General features: G+C 42.7%; 1 protein-coding gene across 5 annotated transcripts in view; it reads right to left on the reverse strand.

The window, feature by feature from the left end:
- The window catches only part of SEC24D (SEC24 homolog D, COPII coat complex component), a 65616-nt gene that overhangs the window by 24936 nt on the left and 19706 nt on the right, over positions 1 to 20974 (reverse strand). For 4 of the 5 annotated variants that reach the window (XM_065685655.1, XM_065685642.1, XM_065685648.1 and 1 more), the window contains one exon: positions 20394 to 20429. The exons of the other annotated variant lie outside the window; for it this stretch is intronic. In XM_065685655.1, coding sequence (XP_065541727.1) covers positions 20394 to 20429 — 36 coding nt within the window. The remainder of the gene's footprint in view (positions 1 to 20393; positions 20430 to 20974) is intronic. 5 annotated transcript variants of the gene reach the window in all.

Genomic DNA, 20974 nt, shown 5'->3' on the forward strand with positions numbered 1-20974 from the left:
TAAATTGATGAATACATAAAAGAAAAACAGACATAAAAAAGGCACAGCACTAAATCAGAAAGTCTTGTTTGATGTGCTCCACTCTGCAGATGTCACTGTACACCAGAAGATAAAGCAGAGATCTGTTTATGGTCCCATGGAATCCAGTGCCAAACTCTCACAGGAGCAGGGAAATAAAATAAAGCTTCATTTTTTTGTGTGTGTATTTTGGTTGTTTGGTTTGGGTTTTTTTTTTAAACAAATGCGATACTTCTTTTTCTTTTGCCTTTCCACCTATAAAGTATGAGCGTTTTCTTCCTCTCCTCTCTTAAATCTCCACCAATAATAAGTGAATCAAGTTGGATATCTATTATAACTACCTCAACATTTGCTATACTTCTAGACTTTTTATGGCCTAATTCTTCCCCCTCATCTCTTCACAAACCTTTGACCAATTTGCCTATTTGGACCACCTAATTGAGAATAGAGACACATGTCACAAAAAGGAACTTTGGCATGTATTTATTGCTGGTGTTCCAGCACTATGCAAATATAAATATTTCTCAAAACAAGTGACTAAACTAATACTTGGTAGTCTAACTCTGAACAGGACACATAAAATTAATTCCATTTAAGTATGCTGAAAGAATAGAAAGGTAGAAAGAATCAGTTGTGCTGAGAAGCATAACTACAGATTTAGATTAAAGCAAGGGAGGATTGGGCAGAATGGGTAGGAAATGCTTTAAGAGACCTGCATAAACTTTCCTTTCTCTGAAACTTCACAGCCCTGCTGAAGTGCAAGTCCTGAAAGCCAATCTAACAAACCATAACTTATCCCACTATTAGCCCAAATATAGCTGCAGTAGCAAGAGTTTTATTTTACATTTTATCAAGAACATCTCTCAGGAGTCAGAACAATATCACAAAGCAATAGACAGACATTGGTGGCACAGCTCCAATATGAAATACATCCATAAAAATTTCCAAAGGGACTGTAACCTGTGCTTTAAAGTCTGAGAAAGCTGACTTACTGTTGCTTATAAAAAGTCCTGACACATTCCTGAGGGTTTCCCTGTGGTGCCTGCAAAATATCACCATATTCATATTGCAGGATCAGGGCCACAGCTGGAAATTGTAAGTGTAAGAGTAAGGGCTGTGATGAAGCTCAAGACTGACATGGCACATCTCTGGAAAGGCATTCTAAAGAGACAAATCTTAAGAGAAGGAGAGTCTGGAGAACAGGAGAGGCACACACAAACACAGAAGAAAACTAGCCATTTATCACACAACAAAATAATATATATATATATATCATCTGTTTTCATTGTCAGAGTGGCATGCAGATTGGACCACAAGAAACCATTTTGTAGCTATGCTACAAGATACATCTCCACATGCAATGGACTTTGCACCTTGTCTTTGCCTTTTCCTACCTACCATAATCAAGGAGGATTCCTGTGCACTCCTTGACATAGACCCTATCCGTACAGCAACAAGTCTGGTTCTTCCCTTAGTTTGACCCCACCATTGTTTAGGTGAATTTAACACCCAGCACTGAAACTGCAGGAATGCTATTGTACTGAAAAGAGGCTCACAGAGCTTGCAAAATCTGGCTACATCCAAGAGGAACACAAACTCTCTTTCTATGAGAGTAGCTTTCAGCTGAATCAGTGTCTCTATCACACCTTTACTGGTCCTCACAGAAGAGGAATTTATCAGAAGTTCTTCTACATACTTCTGAACAACATCACCACTGGAAAATGTGGAGGGTCACTCTACACAATGCAACACTGTATACTACATGTGCCAAGTTGCCTTTGCAACTGCAAATTATCTCAGGGACAAATGACTCTGAAAGCATGCCTCATGAAAACCCCAGAATTAGGGGCATGTTTACATGAGGGCTATTTGTTTCAAAAGGAAGAGTATGTTGCAGATATGGAGAGCTGCACAGATACTAACTCCTGGTAACTTCCGATGTGAAAGTTTCTTAAAATTATATAACAAGATCAGCAGTACTACAGCAGATAAGATACTTCTACTTACGATGTAGAAAGAACACTAAATACTGTATTTGCATGCTGACTGACAGGGGGAAAGAAAAGACACAGAACTGCCAACTATTCAATCCAGACAGTTCATTAAACAGACAAGCTGCGCAGTTTGCCAGAGCAACAAATTCAGAAAGGCAGTATTTCTAAAGTTATTACTTCAATTACATTGATGCAAGTCATTGATGCAATTCATATGAGAATTTTAAGACATGCTAGACAATATAACTTTCTAATGAACACAGGAGAAGGATGTTGACCAAGTGTGGTACTACTCCCCAAGGAGATCTTCTGTTTAGTTAATACAGTAAAGAGATAAAAAAAACCTCCAGAAAACCAAGGAGAATTTTGAAATGTAACACTGAAGTTTTTGGAAAAAAAAACAAACTGTAGGTCATGAACCAAACCATCTCTGTTTCCTAGGACCGTTGAAGGGCTTTTTTTTCTTTTACTGTATCATCATAGATTGCTTTTGGCAAAGATTAACCAGTCTACGAATAAACCCTCGGTTTTGAGTTGCTTTACTGATTCGCATTAAAATGTCAAGAAAGCATTTCTCTTTGTGATGTTCCTACTGTCTTTTATCAGAAGCCATTCCTTCTGAAGAAAGAAATTATTTTGCCTATCCCTGGTTTTTAGATGTTGAACACTATCAGACTCCTTCAGTTGATGACTCAAGCCAATTTGGACTATCTCCTCTGTAGGGTTCACAGCAGGTTCAAGTATTTTCCATAACACACTCCTTTTTCATCTATTTCCTTGTCTGTATGCATAACTGCAGTATGGCTAAAGCATCAACCACATGATGCAGTATCTCTTGGCTCTATCCTGGTTTTCACAGACCACATACAAAGCAAGCAGCATGTTCAAACATTCTTCCTCAAAACCCAGGCTGAACATTCACCTGCATACATGGCAGTGCAAAAAACGCCATGGCATTTTAGCAGACTTTCACTCAAAGTTGACACTGCACATGTGGTCCAATACAGTGTATAGTAAAATAAATGGAAAACTACTGATTTCAGTGGATCATACCTCAGACTATTCCTTGAAATCCTTATTCACTATTCCCTTTTCAAGGAGAATATTACAATTAACTGAACAGAGTTGGCAGCATAAAGAGTGTAAATACAGGCTACTTGATTCAACATGAAAATATTGAGGATGGGGGTAAATACATGTAATAATGATAAAATTCTGATGTAATTAAACACCAAATTAGTTAGCTTACTACTTTAAAACTTCTGTATCATACAGGTGACAGAAAGGGGGTGAGGTAAGAGGAGACAAAAGAAAAAAGAAGTGTGTACTATCCATGCTTGAAAGAGGCATCACATGTTCTCCTGGTCATGATCCCAGACCAGGAATACTAAACATTAACAAGTCAGTGCTCTCCAGCACTTTTCAGCTTTGTAGTGCTGATTGTTATCTGGATGTACAGACACCCTGTGCAGACATGCTGTATCTCAAGTGAAGGTCAGCAGCCAGGATTAAATGATAATACAAGCAGGAGTGTGAAACTGGATAATCAAGAAACTATGCTGAACAAAAGACTTTCAAAATGCTAGCATTTTAAAACAATCAGATGTCAGGAAAGAACTACCTCAATTCAGTCTACACTCATCATAGCAAGAGTGGGAGCTTGTGCACAGGCAGATACACAAGAAGAGAAAAAGGAAGTCTAAGAGAAAGACAAAACTACCCTAGGACCGTGTTGTTATCATCATGTTGTTCCCCCCGACCCGCATTCCTGTTCGCCCCTAAGGGCGACATACATGTTAAATCACACGACAGGACTCAGGTTCATGCCTGTACTAATTCACAGTTCTACTTCCCACCTATCACTATCAAAGACAGCCCAGCACTGCAGTGACTGTCTGAAATTTCTAGGCATGAGTGCTGTAAAACCATTGCAAAACAGGACAGGCAAGTTTTAGGAAATTTCCCTATGGAAATAGTAAACAATAATTACACGGGGGGTAGTCAAGCTTCATTGATCACAGGAGTTTCACAAAATCAGAAGTTTGATTTTCAGCCATTGTTCTCTGGCTTGAAAAATCACTCAGCACAAAATAGAAGATATTTAGCAATATATTTTACTGAAGTAAATAGAAGTCTTAAAGATATCTCATGCAGGCATTATTTTTATTTTTTTGCAGACCACTGCAGGATAGCTCTAGAGGATCTTCAACATAGCAGACAGAATTTAAGCTCCAAATACTACTACTTCTTGACAGGCCCAGACTCTTTGTTGTGGTTTAAGCCCAGCCGGTAACTCAGAACCATGCAGCTGCTTGCTCACTCCCCTCCTTCCTCCTCCTACTCCTGGAGGGATGGGAAGGAGAATCGAAAGAAGGTAACTCTCACGGGTTGAAATAAGAACAGTCCAGTAACTAAGGTATAACACAAACCACTACTGCTACAACCAATAATAATAATGATAAGGGAAATAACAAGGGAAGAGAATACAACCGCTCACCACCCACAGATCGATACCCAGCCCGACCCAAGCAGCAATCTAGCCCTCCCAGGTAACTCCCTCCGGTTTATATACTGGGCATGACGTGCTGTGGTATGGCATACCTCTTTGGCTAGTTTAGGTCAGGTGTCTGTCTCCACTTCCTCCCAGCTTCCCCTCCTCCCTGGCAGAGCATGAGACTCAGAAAGTCCTTGGTCAGAGCAAGCATTACTTGGCAACAACTAAAAACATTTGTGTTATCAGCATTGTTCCCAGGCTGAAAGTCAAAAACACAGCCCTGCACCAGCTACTAAGGAGAAAAATGACTGCTACTGCTGAACCCAGGACACTCTTACATGCGCTGTATGTGAGTTTACCCTCATATCATTATTAGTTTACCCTCACATAAAATTTGTCAAAACTGCTAACTAATGTCAAAGACCATTTAATGCAAACACAGCTGTGACCATTTCTTACATGTTCTAGAATACCCTTGGATAGCCAACCAGGCAACACTCAAATTGTACTCATGGAGCTCCAGGTTTAGGGAACAAATATTTAAGTTCGTAAATCTAAATGTAGCATAGTGATTGCTGAAGCAACAATTCTCCTAGATGAAATTCTGCATTGGAAGAACATTATCAATGTTATTCATGTCTTCATGGCAATAACAAAACCAACACCTAACTTTGTATTTCAGCATCATTCTGGCCTGTTGAGCTATTGTCACCTTTAGAGACCAAATATGTAGGCTTTTTTCTTTTTCATACACACATGGAGGTGGAAAGATAGATGTATGTGTGTATATATGTGTGTGTATATAATATTTTTTTAGCATCTGAGAGAAAAGCAATTGCTGACTTAAGATCATGCACGAAAGTCTGGTGAACAGAGGGCTGCTTCTGAAAAACCTTGAGTTTTGTTAGAAGGTGTTACTGTGACTTTTTAAACTGACTATTTGTATTTGCATTCCTGGTAACTTTCTACAATAGGAACTCTCTTGCTCCTATTGTTGTGCAGCCAAACATATTAAAGAAAGAAAGAAGCTTTAATTAGGGGGGGGAAGAAAAAAAGCATAGACAGGTTTAAGAGTGTTGTAAGTGGAGGTGGATAAAATAGTTCTGCTTATCTACAGGCCTCCTTGAACAACATTTTTTAGTAAACATGCCTCTAAGTTTAATTAATTTATTTCCACTAAAATCAGGAAGTACTGAGCATACTTAAAATGTCATGCCACATACACAAGCCAACTCTAGCTAGCCAATTGCCACAGGAATACTTAGAAAGTATAAGAAAAATTTTTGTTATACGAACAAAAAGGAGCAGTGAATATCTTACCTCTGAAGCGAAGATATTTGGGACGAAATTAATACCCTTTTTACAAGTCAAGTCCTTTCTACAATGTTAGTTTTGAAGATCAATATCAAACTAGCTGTTACTTTAAAAATACCACATCAAGTAGGAATGTTACTACTCCAAGAATCTCTTCCATGAACACTTTCTCTGCTATGATAGCCGGCATGCTTCAAGCAGACTCCAGACCCTCCAAACATTAATAGTGTTTATATGCAAGTACCCTCCTCTCTTTTATTAACATTGAGCTATAACTGAATGTCACAATTAAGGGGCTGTGTAAAACTGAGCTATGAACCAAGTGACCCTGTTAAGGGTACAGACCCGTTCCACCGCTCCTTTACTCTAGGCCTGAGGAGGAAATCTATGCCGCTATTTAGCAAGCACGGATTACCTAGCTCTGTTGAACACCACATGAAAAAGCAGCCCCCTCTACATACTGCCTGTCCTGCAAGAGGAGCTTTCCTTTCCCACAGAATCAAAGGGACATTCTGTGAAGGGCTACAGGACAGCATTAGAGCCTGCTATGAGCAGGCCCTAGCTGTAACCTGGTACAATGTTGCTTGATACAAAACCACCAAAACCAACACACCCAACCAGATCCCTCTCCCCAAAAATCAGTTTCCTGTGCATCTTCAAAAAACAGTTGTTCCATGGAATTACACACTTGATACATAGTTGCATTCAAAACACAATACTGTATTAGTATTTCACTCTTGTGAAGTTTCGAAGGTAACAGAGTAACATCTCTCACAGATTAAATTAGAACTTGAACAAGTCTTACAGTGTTTAATTTACCCCTGTTGCTACGATCATCTCTAGCCAGTGCTTAAGAGGAGACAATGAAGGGGAGGACAATGAAGGAAGTCCAGGAAAGCAACATGTGCTCTAGAGGAAAACACACACACAGAACGGCAAAAGCTATTCAAGCAGCTACTTCGAGTTACAGAGGTATCTAGCAATAGCCAAAGTAATTTTTTTACTTGAATGTAATTTTTTTTAGCAAAACAAATTATCAATATTGTTGGCCAATTAATTAAGTGGATATGAATGTTACTTTTTATTTCCCTTCTATATGTACTGCTGCATAGATAGAGTCTTCAAGTTATCAGAAACTAATTACACCTCTTTTATAAAGGCATTTTTCAAGTCGAAATTTTGAATTTTCAGAAAAATCAATCAGGATCTCTGATTAAAATACGAATAAGATTATATAAATGTCAAATTTTTCAAGTCACTGTTCCCATCTCTTTCATAATTACCTCTTTACTATAAATGGTGCATGGAACAATATACTACAGAAGTATTTTAAAGAGTACACTTTAACAGTATTTTAAAGCATACACTAAAACAAAAAAGGCAGATAAAAATAAATCAGAAAATTTACTTGAATTAGGAAAAGCTCTGCTGTCAAAGCCTTTGCTAAATTTGGCTCTAAAAATTCATTCTAGTTACAGAGTGTAGTTACAGGCCAACAGGTTAACAAAAACTTTATCCTAGATGATGAAGTCTTGGGAAGCAATCCAATTCCAAAAGCTTTACTACCAAATGCAGACTAGCACAGGGCACACTCCATAAAGAAAGCCTTATCTAATACAGGATTTATGCACCTCCAAGTTAGGCATAGTGAAACTTTGCTTATAGGCACAGGCCTCTGGAGTGATATAAAACTTGCTGGGTGAGACACCTGGAGATGCTTGTGAATTCTGGGCTCTTCATACCATGCAAGAGAGAGTCAGGTACCCCACAGGAGCCAGCAAAATCCCCAGACATTAATCTTGCAATAGGTAGTTGAAAAAAAATCCAAACAAACCCAAACCTAAAATAGCACTGACAGAGCAACAAACATTGTCAAATTACCCATCCTGCTCCATAGTCCAGGCAGACTCAGAGTTTCACAATTCAACAACAGAATCAACAAGGATGCCTTGGATTTGGAAAATGGAAGAAATAGTAGTGCTTAGGCTCACACTTTCCAGTATGGTATACAGCAGAGCTCAGGATACAAGTTTATGCTACCTGGACAGTCTCTACACTGATTGTTCTAAACAACCTGACAATGGATTGGCTGTAAAACTACCAACGCAGCCCTAAGAACAAGGAGGAATGTCTAGTAGGATGGCTCTATTCTGAAACTAACTGTCCTAGCTGTCATCTGCAGTGTGGTATTGGTGCATGTGCTCTTTGTCTGTTTCACTGACTTTCAGCAGTTTAAATGTGGCAATGTGTGGAAACTCAAACAGAGGCAACAAACTCTTCTGTATAAACTGGGAAAGAACTTGGTGGTCAGTTCCCTTTTCCTGCAAGGGTAAAAAAGTGTTTCAACATCATCAGACTAAGCATCCTAACTAATAAGTTATATCACACGTGGAGGGCTTCTACTCCCATCATGCTTCAAAAAAACGTGACGAAGCAGCACAGATTTTGACAGTGTGCTCCAAAGACACTGACCTCTCTGATGGATCTCTAACAATCCAGAGGCTGGAACTGCTGAACACACAAAGCAATCTGTCCCACTTAAAATTCAGGGATAGAAATATATTATCTCCTCACTGGCTAACAGCTGCTGGTTTTGCTGTGGAGTACTCATTCAAAAAGAGGAAGCTTTTGTTACCTACAGTGGAGAGAAGTCCAGCATTGCCAACAGACATGAAGCAAATTTGAATAATCCAGATATAAAGGGTCATATTGAAGACTACACAAAGGGAAAAGGTCATAAAATATTCAACAAGCTCTGATATTTCATTTCCAGTAGTCATGAATATGAAGAGGAATCTCACATCAAGTCCTGAGTAGATAAGGGGATTACAAAATTACAAGCCAACATTTCAAAACAGACAGGAGGGTAAAACCATCACAAATCTCCTTCAGAAGCTTTTCTTCAGAAAGCTGTCTTTAAATTATCATCTTTTGAAAGTATTTTAATGGGTGTCTTGGTAACAGAAGGCAGAGATCGCAGAATTACTGAGTGCCTTCTATGCATCAGTCTTTACTGCTAACAATGGCCCTCAGGAGTCCCAGTCCTCAGAGGTTAGAGATGAAGGCCGGAGAACAGAAAACTTCCCCCTGGTTGAATAGAACTGAGTTATGGATAGGCTAGACAGACTTATACCCGTAAGTCTGTGGGCCCTGATGGGATGAACCCAAGGGTACTGAGGAAGCTGGCAGATGTTCCTCTGCTGCTCTCCATCATCTTTGAAAAATCATGGAAATGGGTGAAATGCCTGATGAGCGGAGGAAGGCCAAGGTCACTCAAAAAGGGAAAGGAGGACTTGGGAAACTATCAGCCAGTCAGCCTCACCTCCATTCATGGAAAGGGGATTGAAGAAGTCATTCTGGAGGTCATCACCAAGCATATAGAAGAAAAGAAGGTCATCATGAGTAGTCAGCGTGGATTCGCCAAGTGTACATCTTGCTTGACCAATTTTATAGCACTTTATAGTGACACAGCAAATCAGGTCAACAAGGGAAGAGCAGTGGATGCTATCTACCTTGACTTCAGCAAGGCTTTTGAGACTGTCTCCCGTTAGATCCTCATAGGTAAACTTAGGAAATGCAGGTTACATGAACAGACAGTGAGCTGGTGTCGTGGTTTAAGCCCAGCCAGTAGCTCAGAATCGCCGCTCACTCACTCCTCCCCTTTCTTCCCTCTCCTGCTCCAAGAGGGATGGGGAAGAGAACTGAAAGAAGGTAAATCCTATGGGTTGAGATAAGAACAGTCCAATAACTAAGGTACCATACGAAACTACTACTACTACCCCTAACAATAATAATGATAGAGGAAATAACAAGAGAATATAAAACTAAAAGGGGAAGGAAAAAAAAAAAACAATAAACACAAGTGATACACAATACAATTGCTCACCACCCACCAAATCACAGAATCACAGAATAGTTAGGGTTGGAAAGGACCTCAAGATCATCTAGTTCCAACCCCCCTGCCATGGGCAGGGACACCTCACACTAAACCATCCCACTCAAGGCCTCATCCAACCTGGCCTTGAACACCGCCAGGGATGGAGCACTCACAGCCTCCCTGGGCAACCCATTCCAGTGTCTCACCACCCTAACAGGAAAGAATTTCCTCCTTATATCCAATCTAAACTTCCCGTTTTAACTTTTAACCCGTTACCCCTTGTCCTGTCACTACAGTCCCTGATGAAGAGACCCTCCCCAGCATCCCTATAGGCCCCCTTCAGATACTGGAAGGCTGCTATTAGGTCACCACGCTGCCTTCTCTTCTCCAGGCTGAACACCCACAACTTCCTCAGCCTGTCTTCATACGGGAGGTGCTCCAGTCCCCTGATCATCCTCGTGGCCCTCCTCTGGACTTGTTCCAGCAGTTCCATGTCCTTTTTATGTTGAGGACACCAGAACTGCACACAATGCTCCACGTGAGGTCTCACAAGAGCAGAGTAGAGGGGCAGGATCACCTCCTTCAACCTGCTGGTCACGCTCCTTTTGATGCTGCCCAGGATACAGCTGGCTTTCTGGGCTGCGAGCGCACACTGCCGGCTCATGTTCATTTTCTGATCGACCAGCACCCCCAAGTCCTTCTCTGCAGGGCCATTCTGAATCTCTTCTTTGCCCAATCTGTAGCTGTGCCTGGGATTGCTCCGACCCAGGTGTAGGACCTTGCACTTGGCATGGTTGAACTTCATAAGGATGGCATCAGCCCACCTTACAAGCGTGTCAAGGTCCCTCTGGAAGGCATCCCTTCCCTCCAGCATATCAACCGGACCACACAGCTTGGTGTCATCGGCAAACTTGCTGAGGGTGCACTCAATCCCACTGTCCATGTCAGCGATGAAGATGTTAAACAAGACCAGTCCCAACACCGATCCCTGAGGGACACCTCTCGTTACTAGTCTCCAGCCAGACATCGAGCCATTGACCACAACTCTTTGTGTGCAGCCATCCAGCCAGTTCTTTATGCACCAAGTGGTCCATCCATCAAATTGATGTCTCTCCAATTTAGAGAGAAGGATGTTGTGTGGGACAGTGTGAAACGCTTTGCACAAGTCCAGGTAGATGACATGAACTGCTTTACCCTTATCCATCAATTCTGCAGCCCCATCATAGAAGGCCACCAAATTGGTCAGGCAGGATTTCCCCTTAGTGAAGCCATGCTGGCTGTCACCAAGCACCTTGCTGTTTTTTATGTGCCTTAGCATGCCATCCAGGAGAATGTGCTCCAAGATTTTACCAGGCACAGAGGTGAGACTGACTGGTCTGTAATTCCCCGGGTCTTCCATTTTCCCCTTCTTGAAAATGGGGGTTATATTTCCCTTTTTCCAGTTGTCGGGAACTTCACCTGACTGCCATGATTTTTCAAATATGATGGCCAGTGGCTTAGCAACTTCATTTGCCAGCTCCTTCAGGACCCGCAGGTGGATTCCATCAGGTCCCATGGACTTGTGTACATTCAGATTTTTAAGATGGTCTTGAACCAGATCCTCTCCTACAGTGGGCCCAAGGTCTTCATTCTCACAGCCCCTGTGTCTACCTTCTAAGAACTGGGTGGTGCAGTCAGAGCCTTTGCCAGTGAAGACCGAGGTGAAGAAGTCATCCAGAACCTCAGCCTTCTCCAAATCCCATGTAGCCAGTTCTCCTGAAAGCTTCCTCAGGGGGCCTATGTTGTCCCTAGTCTGTTTTTTGTTTGCTACGTACCTGTAGAATCCCTTCCTGTTATGCTTAACATCCCTGGCTAGGTTTAATTCTAACTGGGCCTTAGCCTTCCTAACCTGGTCCCTAGCTTCCCAAACAACATCCCTGTACTCTACCCAGGCCGGCTGTCCTTGCTTCCATTTTTTATAAGCCTCTTTTTTCCTTTGAATTTTCCTCAGCAGCTCTTTATCCATCCAAGGAGGTCTCCTGGCCCTCCTGCCACACTTCCTTCTAGTTGGGATGCAGCACTCCTGAGCTTGTAGCAGGTGATCCTTGAATATCAACCAACAGTCTTGGGCCCCCCTGCCCTCCAGGGCTATATCCCATGGAACCTTACTAAGCAGGCTCCTGAAGAGGCCAAAGTCTGCTCTTTTGAAGTCCAGGGCAGTGAGCTTGCTACACGCTCTTCTCACTCTCCTGGGGATCTCAAATTCGACCATCTCGTGATCGCTGCATCCAAGGCTGCCCTGGAGTACCAGATTCTCAACAAGCCCCTCCCTGTTGGTGAGCACGAGGCCAAGCATGGCACCTCTCCTTGTCGGCTCCTCTATTACTTGCAGAAGGAAGTTGTCTTCCACACAATCGAGGAACCTCCTGGATTGCTCGTGCCGTCCAGTGCCATCGTTCCAACAAATGTCAGGGTGATTGAAATCCCCCATAAGAACAAGGGCCTGCGAGCGTGAGGCTTTTCCTATTTGTCTGTAGAGTGCTTCATCCACAGGTTCTCCTTGATCAGGCGGCCTGTAACAGATCCCCACAGTAATGTCTCCCACGGCTGTTTTCCCTTTAACCCTGACCCACTAACTCTCTGTAAACTGCTCACCTGCCCCCAGACAGAGTTCCATACTCTCCAGCCTATCCCTAACATAAAGGGCAACTCCCCCTCCCCGCCTGCCAGGCCTGTCTTTTCTAAAGAGCCTGTAACCTTCCATTCCAACACTCCAGTCATAGGAGCCATGTTTCTGTGATGCCTATTATATCATACCCCCATAGATGTGCACACATCTCTAATTCCTCTTGTTCGTTCCCCATGCTACAGGCGTTTGTGTAGAGGCACCTGCGACGAGCTCCAATTGAAGCCGGCTCGTTGGCTGGAGCAGTGGAAATATATCTACATTGCTCCGAGCATTTATTATAGGTGTTGGCAACTGACTGGGTGTGTTGGGATGGAATGATGACCCCCTCCCCCAACACATCTAGTTTGAAGCCTCCTTGACCAGTCTGGCAAGCCATCTACCAAAACTGTTCTTCCCCTTCTTTACCAGAGCAGCTCCACCAGCCCCCAGTAGACCTGGCCTACTATCTCAGTCCCATGTTCAAGATACCCAAACCCCTGACTATGACACCACCCTTTTAACCATTTATTAACCTGGCCAATCCTCCTAGCTTTTTTTTGGTCCCCCCCTGTGTCCTGGAGAATTGACGAAAAGACTATCTGAGCTCCAAAGCCCCTAACCACCTCTCCCAGGGCTCTGTAGTCTTTCTTTATGGTCCCCAGTCTACTACTACCTAGCACCCACATGTATCACCAGGAGCAGGTAATAGTCTGTGGAACTTACTAGCGCAGGCAGCCTCTCTGTAACATCCCTGATCTGTGCCCCTCGTAGGCAGCACACTTCCCTCGAGACGGGGTTAGGCCGACAGACGAGTGCTTCCGTCCCTTTCAAAGTAGAGTCCCCTATTACTATGACCCGTCGCTTTTTCTTTGTAGCACCAGTAGAGATCTTTATCCGTGCATAATCCGGCTGTTTGTGGTGCAAGTGCGTTTCCTCGTTAGTCTCCTGCAGGACAGCAAAGCGGTTCTGCGTGGGGACAACAGATTTAGGAGGAAGCCCCTTGCATTTAATTGTCCTTTTCCTCCTTCTTTTGTTATTTTTCTTTGTCACTAATTCCCAATTTACCAGGTTGGTGGCCTCCTTCTTTCCTTCATGAGCTGGAGGGGAAGCTTGAGGCCCCTGCACAGTATGGGGCTGGAGCAAGCAGCCCTGCTTCTTCTCAGCTACCCTGACATCTTGAAGCCCACTAATAGCATTCCGCAGCTCAGCCACCTGCTGCAGGAGGACCTCCACCAGGGAGCACCAACTGCAGCCCTGGCCACCGTGCTCCTTTCCCTCACAAGACCAGTGCAGGCACCCTCTACACTCCAAGCTCTGCACTGCAGCCTCCCCTCTCATCTGCTCTGTCTGGGTGCCTATGCTGGCCACCGCCGGGGCAGCCAGAGCAGAGCTCCCAGAGCGGGCCCTGGCCATACGACCAGCCCAACCTGAGCAGCGATCTGGGCCTCCTGACTAACTCCCCCCAGTTTATATACTGGGCATGACGTGCTGTGGTATGGAATACCCCTTTGGCTAGTTTGGGTCACGTGTCCTGTCTCTGCTTCCTCCCAGCTTCCCATGCCCCTCCTCACTGGCAGAGGATGAGACTGAAAAGTTCTTGATCAGAGTAAGCATTACTTAGCAACAACCGAAAACATCAGTGTGTTATCAGCCCTGTTCCCAGACTAAAGTCAAAACCAGCACTGCACCAGCTACTAGGAAGGAGGAAATTAACTGCTACAACTGAACCCAGGACATCCGTATCACCAGTAAAGCTTTGTTGTTTTTTTTTTTTTAATCACAGAATCATTAGGGTTGGAAAGGACCTTTGGAGATCAGATAGCCCAACCCCCCTGCATAGGCAGGACCACATAGAGCAGGCTGCAGAGGAATGCTTCCAGGTGGGGTCTGAATGCCTCCAGAGAGGGAGATGCCACAACCTCCCTGGGCAGCCTGTTCCTGTGCTCTGCTACCCTCAATTTAAAGTTCTTTCTCATGTTGAGGTGAAACTTCTTGTGTTTTAGTTTATGGCCATTGCTCTTCATTGTTGCTGGGCAGCATTGAAAAGTGTCTGGTACCATCCTCCCGGCACATGCCTTTGAGATACTTAGGTGCACTAATGAGATCCTCTCTCAGTTCGCTCTTGTCTACACTAAACACGCCCAGCTCCTGCAATCTCTTCTTGTAAGAAAATGCTCCAAAGACCTCATCATCCTTGTGGCCCTCCGCTGGACCCTTTCCAGTAGCTCCTTGTCTGTCTTGTACTGAGGGGACCAGAACTGGACACTGTACTCCAGATGTGGCCTCACCAGGGTCATAGAATCATAGAATGGTGTGGGTTGGAAAGGACCTTAAGATCATCTAATTCCAATCCTCTGCCATGGGCATGGGTGCCTCACACTAGACCATGCTGCCCAAGGATGTGTACAACCTGGCCTTGAACACTGTCAAGAATGAAGCATTTACCACTTCTCTGGGCAGCCTGTTTCAGTGCCTTACCACCCTCACAGTAAAGAACTTCTTCCTTATATCTAACCTGAGTTTCCCCTGTTGAAGTTTAAATGCATTACCCCTTGTCCTACTGCTACAGTCCCTGATGAAGAATCCTTCTCTGGTATCCCTGCAGTCCCTCTTCAGATACTAGAAGGTTGCTATGAGATGCCCATGCAGCCTTCTCTTCTCCAGGCTCAACATACCCATACTGCTACTGCCACTAATAATAATGGTAAAGGATACCCCCTTTGTCTAGTTCGGGTCAGGTGTCCTATCCCCGCTTGCTTCCAGCTTCCCTTGTCCCTCCTCACTGGCAGAGCACAAGAGACTGAAAAGTCCTTGATCAGGGTAAGCATTATTTTGCAGCAACTAAAACATCGGTGTGTTATCAGCGTTGTTCTCAGACTAAAGCTGAAAACACAGCACTGCACCAGCTACTAAGAAGAAGAAAAATAACTGTTACAACTGAATCCAGGACAGGTGGATTGAAAACTGGCTGAATGGCAGAGTTCAGAGGGCTGTGATCAGCAGAGTAGGATCCTGTTGGAAGCCTGTAGTCAGTGGTGTTCCCCAGAGACTGTTATTAGATCCAGTCTTGTTCAACTTGTTTATCAATGACCTGGATGAAGGGCTAGAATGTACCCTCAGCAAGTTTGCCAATAATACGAAGCAGGGGGGAGTGGCTGATACACCTGAAGGCTTTGCTGCCATTCAGCGGAACCTCAGTCCAAATCTGCAGCCTATCGAGGTTATCAATGACTTCTCTGCCTCAGTCTTCACCAGCAAGTGCTGTAGGCCTGCCGCTGAAGACTTGGAAGGCAGATGGAAGGACTGTGAGAATGAAGACCTTAGGCCCACTGCAGGAGAGGATGAGGTTTGTGATCATCTTAGGAACCTGAACATGCACAAGTCCATAGGACCTGATGAAATCCATGGGTCCTGAAGGAGATGGCAAATGAAGTTGCTAGGCACTGTCTATCATATTTGAAAAATCATGGCAGTCATGTGAAGTTCCTGAAGACTGGAAAAAGGGAAATATAACCCCATTTTCAAGAAGGGGAAAATGGAAGAACGAGGGAACTACAGACAAGTCAGTCTCACTCCTGTGCTTGGCAGGATCATGGAGCAGATTCTCCTGGAAACCATGCTAGTGCACATGAAAAATGAGGTGGTTGGTGACAGCCAATATGGCTTCACCAAAGCCAAATCATGCCTGACCAATTTGGTGGCCTCCTATGAGCAGGCTGCAGAACTGATCAATAGGGGCAAGACAGCTGACCGTGTCTACCAGGACCTGTGCAAAGTGTTTGACACTGTCCTGCATGACATCCATGTCTCTAAACTGGAGAGACATAAATTCAATGGATGGACCACTCTGTGGATAAAGAACTGGCTGGATGGCCACACGCAGAGAGTTGCAATCAATGGCTCAATGTCCAAGCAGAGACTGGTAACAAGCGGTGTTCCCCAGGGGCTGGTATTGGAACCAATCCTGTTCAATATCTTTATCAGTGACATGAACAGTGGGATTGAGTACACCCTCAGCAAGTTTGCTGACAACTATAAGCTATTGTCCTGGGTTCAGCAGTAGCAGTCATTTTAATCCTTAGTAGCTGGTGCAGCACTGTGTTTTGACTTTCAGCCTGGGAGCAGAGCTGATAACACAAATGTTTTAGTCTGACCAAGGACTTCCTGAACCTCATGCTCTGCCAGGGACGACTGGAGGCTGGGAGGAAGCAGAGACAGGACACCTGACCTAAGCTAGCCAAAGAGGTATTCCATACCACAGCACGTCATGGCCAGGGAGGTAACTGGGAGTTACCCAGAAGGGTACGGGCTCTCTTTGGGGGTGTTGAACTCGTTCGGCGGGTGGTATTGTATTCTCTTCCTTTGTTATTTTCTCTTATCACCATTGGTGGTAGCAGTAGTGATTTGTGTTATACCTTAGTTACTGGGCTGTTCTTACCTGAACCCATGGGAGTTACATTCTCTCGATTCTCCTCCCCATCCCTCTGGGAGCTGAGGAGGGGTGGGGGGTGGTAAGGAAAGAAAGAGGGAGAAAGGTGGGGGGGAGTGAGCAAACAAGCTGTGTGGCTTGGTTTAAACCACGACAGCTACGTGGTATGGTTGATATGCTGGAGGGAAGGGATGTGATCCAGAGGGACCAGGACATGCTTGAGAGGTGGTCAATGCCAACCTCATGAAGTTCAACAAAGCAAAGTGGAAGCTCCTACACCCGGGTTGGAGCAGTACCAGGCATAGCTACAGGCTGGGCATAGAAGTGATTCAGAGCAGCCCTGCAGGGAAGGACTTAGGGATGTTGATCAATAAGAAACTGAACGAGTCAGCTTCAGTGTGTGCACGCAGCCCAGAAACCACCCGTGTGCTGGGCTGCATCAAAAGAAGCATGACCAGCAGGTCAAAGGAGGCGATCCTGCCCCTCTCCTCTGCTCTTGTGAGACCCCACTTGGAGTACTGTGTGTAGTTCTGGTGTCCTCAACATAAAAAAGACATGGAGCTGTTGAGCAAGTCCAGAGGAGGGCTATGAGGATAAGAGGGCTGGAGCACCTCACATAGGAAGCCAGGCTGAAAAACTGGGTTTGTTAAGCCTTCAGAAGAGAAGGCTGCATGTGGACCCCATAGTAAGGAAGACTGATGGGGCTCTGTGGAGCCATGTCATGACATACAGATCTACTGAAATCTGTCAAGAGTCAGTCACGATGCAGATAAGCATGATATAGTTGATATTATATACTCCTTTTGAAAAAAGTATTTTGATAGAATCCCTCATCAAAAACTCTTAAATTAGCTAAGCTCTCATGCAATATGGGGGAAAGACCTCCTGTGAATAAGTAATGAAACAGAAGACAGATATTGAAGGGTAAAATAAAAATGACAGCTTTATCAGCAAGCACCTCAAGGACCTGTTCTTCAGTCAAGAAAAAAAAAAATCAAATAGGAAAGAACATGGTAGAGAATGACAACACAGGAGCAAAGAAGAAGATAATTCAGATATTTAAATATTTAAAACTATAGATAATTATTTGGAGTTGTTTACATTTCCTTTTACAACATGAAATACTCTTTCAACTACCCTTTGTTAGCAAGTAGGATTAAATGTTAAATCAAGATCACATGATTTATTCAGGCTCTGGAAACATTTATACATCTCCAAAACAAATTCTTGTAGGGCTTGGTCTATGATGATAACTGTGAGAGCTAGTTTATTTTTATAGACTGTTGCTAAAGCACTGGTGGACTAAAAATAAGTTCTGTCAAACAATGATACTGTATTCGCTATCTATAACAAACAAATACTTTCTATAGATCATCCAAATCAGGAGAGTGAAAATGAACTGTTATTTCTGAGAAATAATAAATAAGGACTTGGTAAAGATAGGATTCAGAAATATCTAGAGCTATTAAGACACTGGGTGGAGGGGAGGTAAGGCATGAATGTTTTAACAGCCTTTGTTTTGAAGGATATATAGCATACATGCAATGTTCACTAGTTAAAAAAAGTTATACTGTAGTGTAATTTTCTAGATTGGCTGTAGATTTTTTGTAGTAATGTTTTGACAGACTGTGTGCACTCCGTGGATTTTGCCCCTCTAAACTTTTGAACTTGAGGGTTTTTCTGAATAAATCGATTTCACTTGCTCTGCTCTTCTGAAGCTCAGGGCCTATATATGAACAGCTGCTAACTTAGCTGCTCTTGAGGTATCAAACATAACCCTACAACAATCTCTAGTAAATGGCCTCTACTTACGTATTAAAAATTCACTGTCACTTGAGATTTAACATTATAGAAACCTTCTTTGTGAACTCTTCTTCAGTGTGGCCAGTTTTACTATTTAGATTTTGAGAACGGCTTCTCTAGAATTTTTCATTTTTCTATTTTACTTTACTTACTTTGCAATTTTGCAGTACTTCTGAGAAAACTACTGTTAAGTCACTGGACCTAAACTTTTCATTTGAAAAGTCCTAGGATCTGTTATCTGTTACCTCCCTGTAGTCATAGTCAAAGCAATCAAATCCTCAAAGCAAAATTTCCAGTTGAATACTGTTTGTATGAATGCAATTAAAACCTTTTTCTTTACTTCTTTTTTTTTCTCCCTGAAATTCATTACAGAAATTAATTCCAAAACTTCAGGGAGTGTTCCAGGCTCTATCAGCTGAAACACTATTGATTCTACAGAGTAAAATCTGAAAAGAAGAGAAAAATTAAAAATATCTAATTGGTAGAACAAAATATTGCTATATCATCTCCATTACACATGTTTGACAACTCCAGAACCCCAATGACATTTTCCTACTCCCTCCTATCCAGTTGCTTTAAGATGAAGATTCTCTTGGGCACTCCTTGCCGCCTGCACAGCCAAGAACAGCTCACTTTGCTCTGATGGTCAAAGTGTAAACTCATTAAGAGAGTTTACTCATCAGAGTATACAACTCTCCAACTGGTACCAACATGTAACACCATTTAAAAGTCATCCACCAAAATGGTGAATGCATTCAACTAAAGGAAAATAAGGTCTGTACAACTGCACTCTCCCTCTCATACATGCATCTAATTCTACCAGTGTCAGTAGCCTTCACTATTTCATTGCTTTTTTACTAATTTTTTGCTGCAGTTCAGATTACATAGTGCCAAACAAAGCATGGTGAGGAGAAGATACAATCCACAGTTCTCTTGATATCACTGAGGTCACCTGGACAGAACATACTACATCATCAGTGCAAAACCCAATCTTCTCAGTGAATCAAAATCCACAGTCAAGATTGGCTTCTAGAAAGGAAGAACAAGCAATCTGAAGACTGAATCAAATCCTCATATTATTTGGAAGTGCGAGCAAGGTAAGTTTTTTCCTTTGTTTCTAAATGTCTTGGTAGGGTAATAGCATAGGGAAAAAATCAAAACACAAACAAAATGAAACAAAACAAAAAAACCTCAAAACCAAAAAAAACCCAACAAAAAAACCCAGACAGGCATGAATTTGATGGCAACAGACCACTGAAAAATACAAATATATTTTATATACAATTTTACATTCATCCTAAACTATAAGAGATGATCAAAGCAAAATACCAGTTAAGTAAGAACTGTATTTATGGAAAACCCATAAGTCTATTAGTCATCTGAATGATTCCAATAGACCACAGCTTTAAAACATTTACCAGAACAGGAAGACATGGTCTATGTAATATCACTATAATGTATTATGGATACTTGCCTAAGTTCTTACAGATCAAGTGAGATAGTTTCTCAGCTGTTCCTAACCATATTACCAGCTGCACAAACTATTTGTGGCTATTTCACATCCATGGTCCACTAAACCCTTTAGCCACTGCTTCTCTTCCTCCTCCTTCAAAAAGAAACAGAACTGAAATACTCTGGGTGTTAACACTGAGTATATTAGAAGCGTATCTGCAGCTGAAGCTGCAACAAAGATGAATCAAAGGGAAACTATTCACTGAAAGGCTAAAAGAAAAAACATTATTTAAAACAGTTACTATGTACAACATGCTGTTTATCAAGAGATAAAGAGATTAGACAGATTGATACTTTATACTCACTTTATACTGAGCCCTATAACATGCGATAAGCATCACCTGTAGGCCAAAAGGCACAATCCATAAAACAGATCAGATATTCTGAAACAAAGAACATTCTGTGCCTCGCAGTCACTAGTTCAAGGCAGAATACACCATACTAGGAAATTCAGAAACACAAATAAGACCTTGAATGTATTTTACCCACTATAAAAAGCTCAGTTCTTTCAAATTAAGTGGCTTTTCAGAATTAAAGTTGTTATAAATCCCATATGGAAGACCATTTTTATTAGAAGATCTTAAGAGCAAGTTTGGAATCAGCAGTGAAGACTAAGGGAAGAGGTAAGCATTGGAAAAACTGCCTCAACTAAGACAGCCTAGTGCTTCCTACTGTAACACCACCACTTCAGTTCTTACAACTTTAACAAGCCATAATTGTTCAGACTAAAATTTTCCACACTGGACTTTTGCCAATTTTGAGAGACATTTTGTCAAGTAATTTTAGTCTCTTCCAAGAAAGAGGCTAGGGAAAGTTACCCATCCTGATAAAGAACAACATCTGGGTATTTTTCAACATATTTAAAAAAAACCAAAACCCTAGGAAT

Source organism: Lathamus discolor, chromosome 1, assembly GCF_037157495.1.
Source record: "Lathamus discolor isolate bLatDis1 chromosome 1, bLatDis1.hap1, whole genome shotgun sequence".
NCBI lineage: Eukaryota > Metazoa > Chordata > Aves > Psittaciformes > Psittacidae > Lathamus > Lathamus discolor.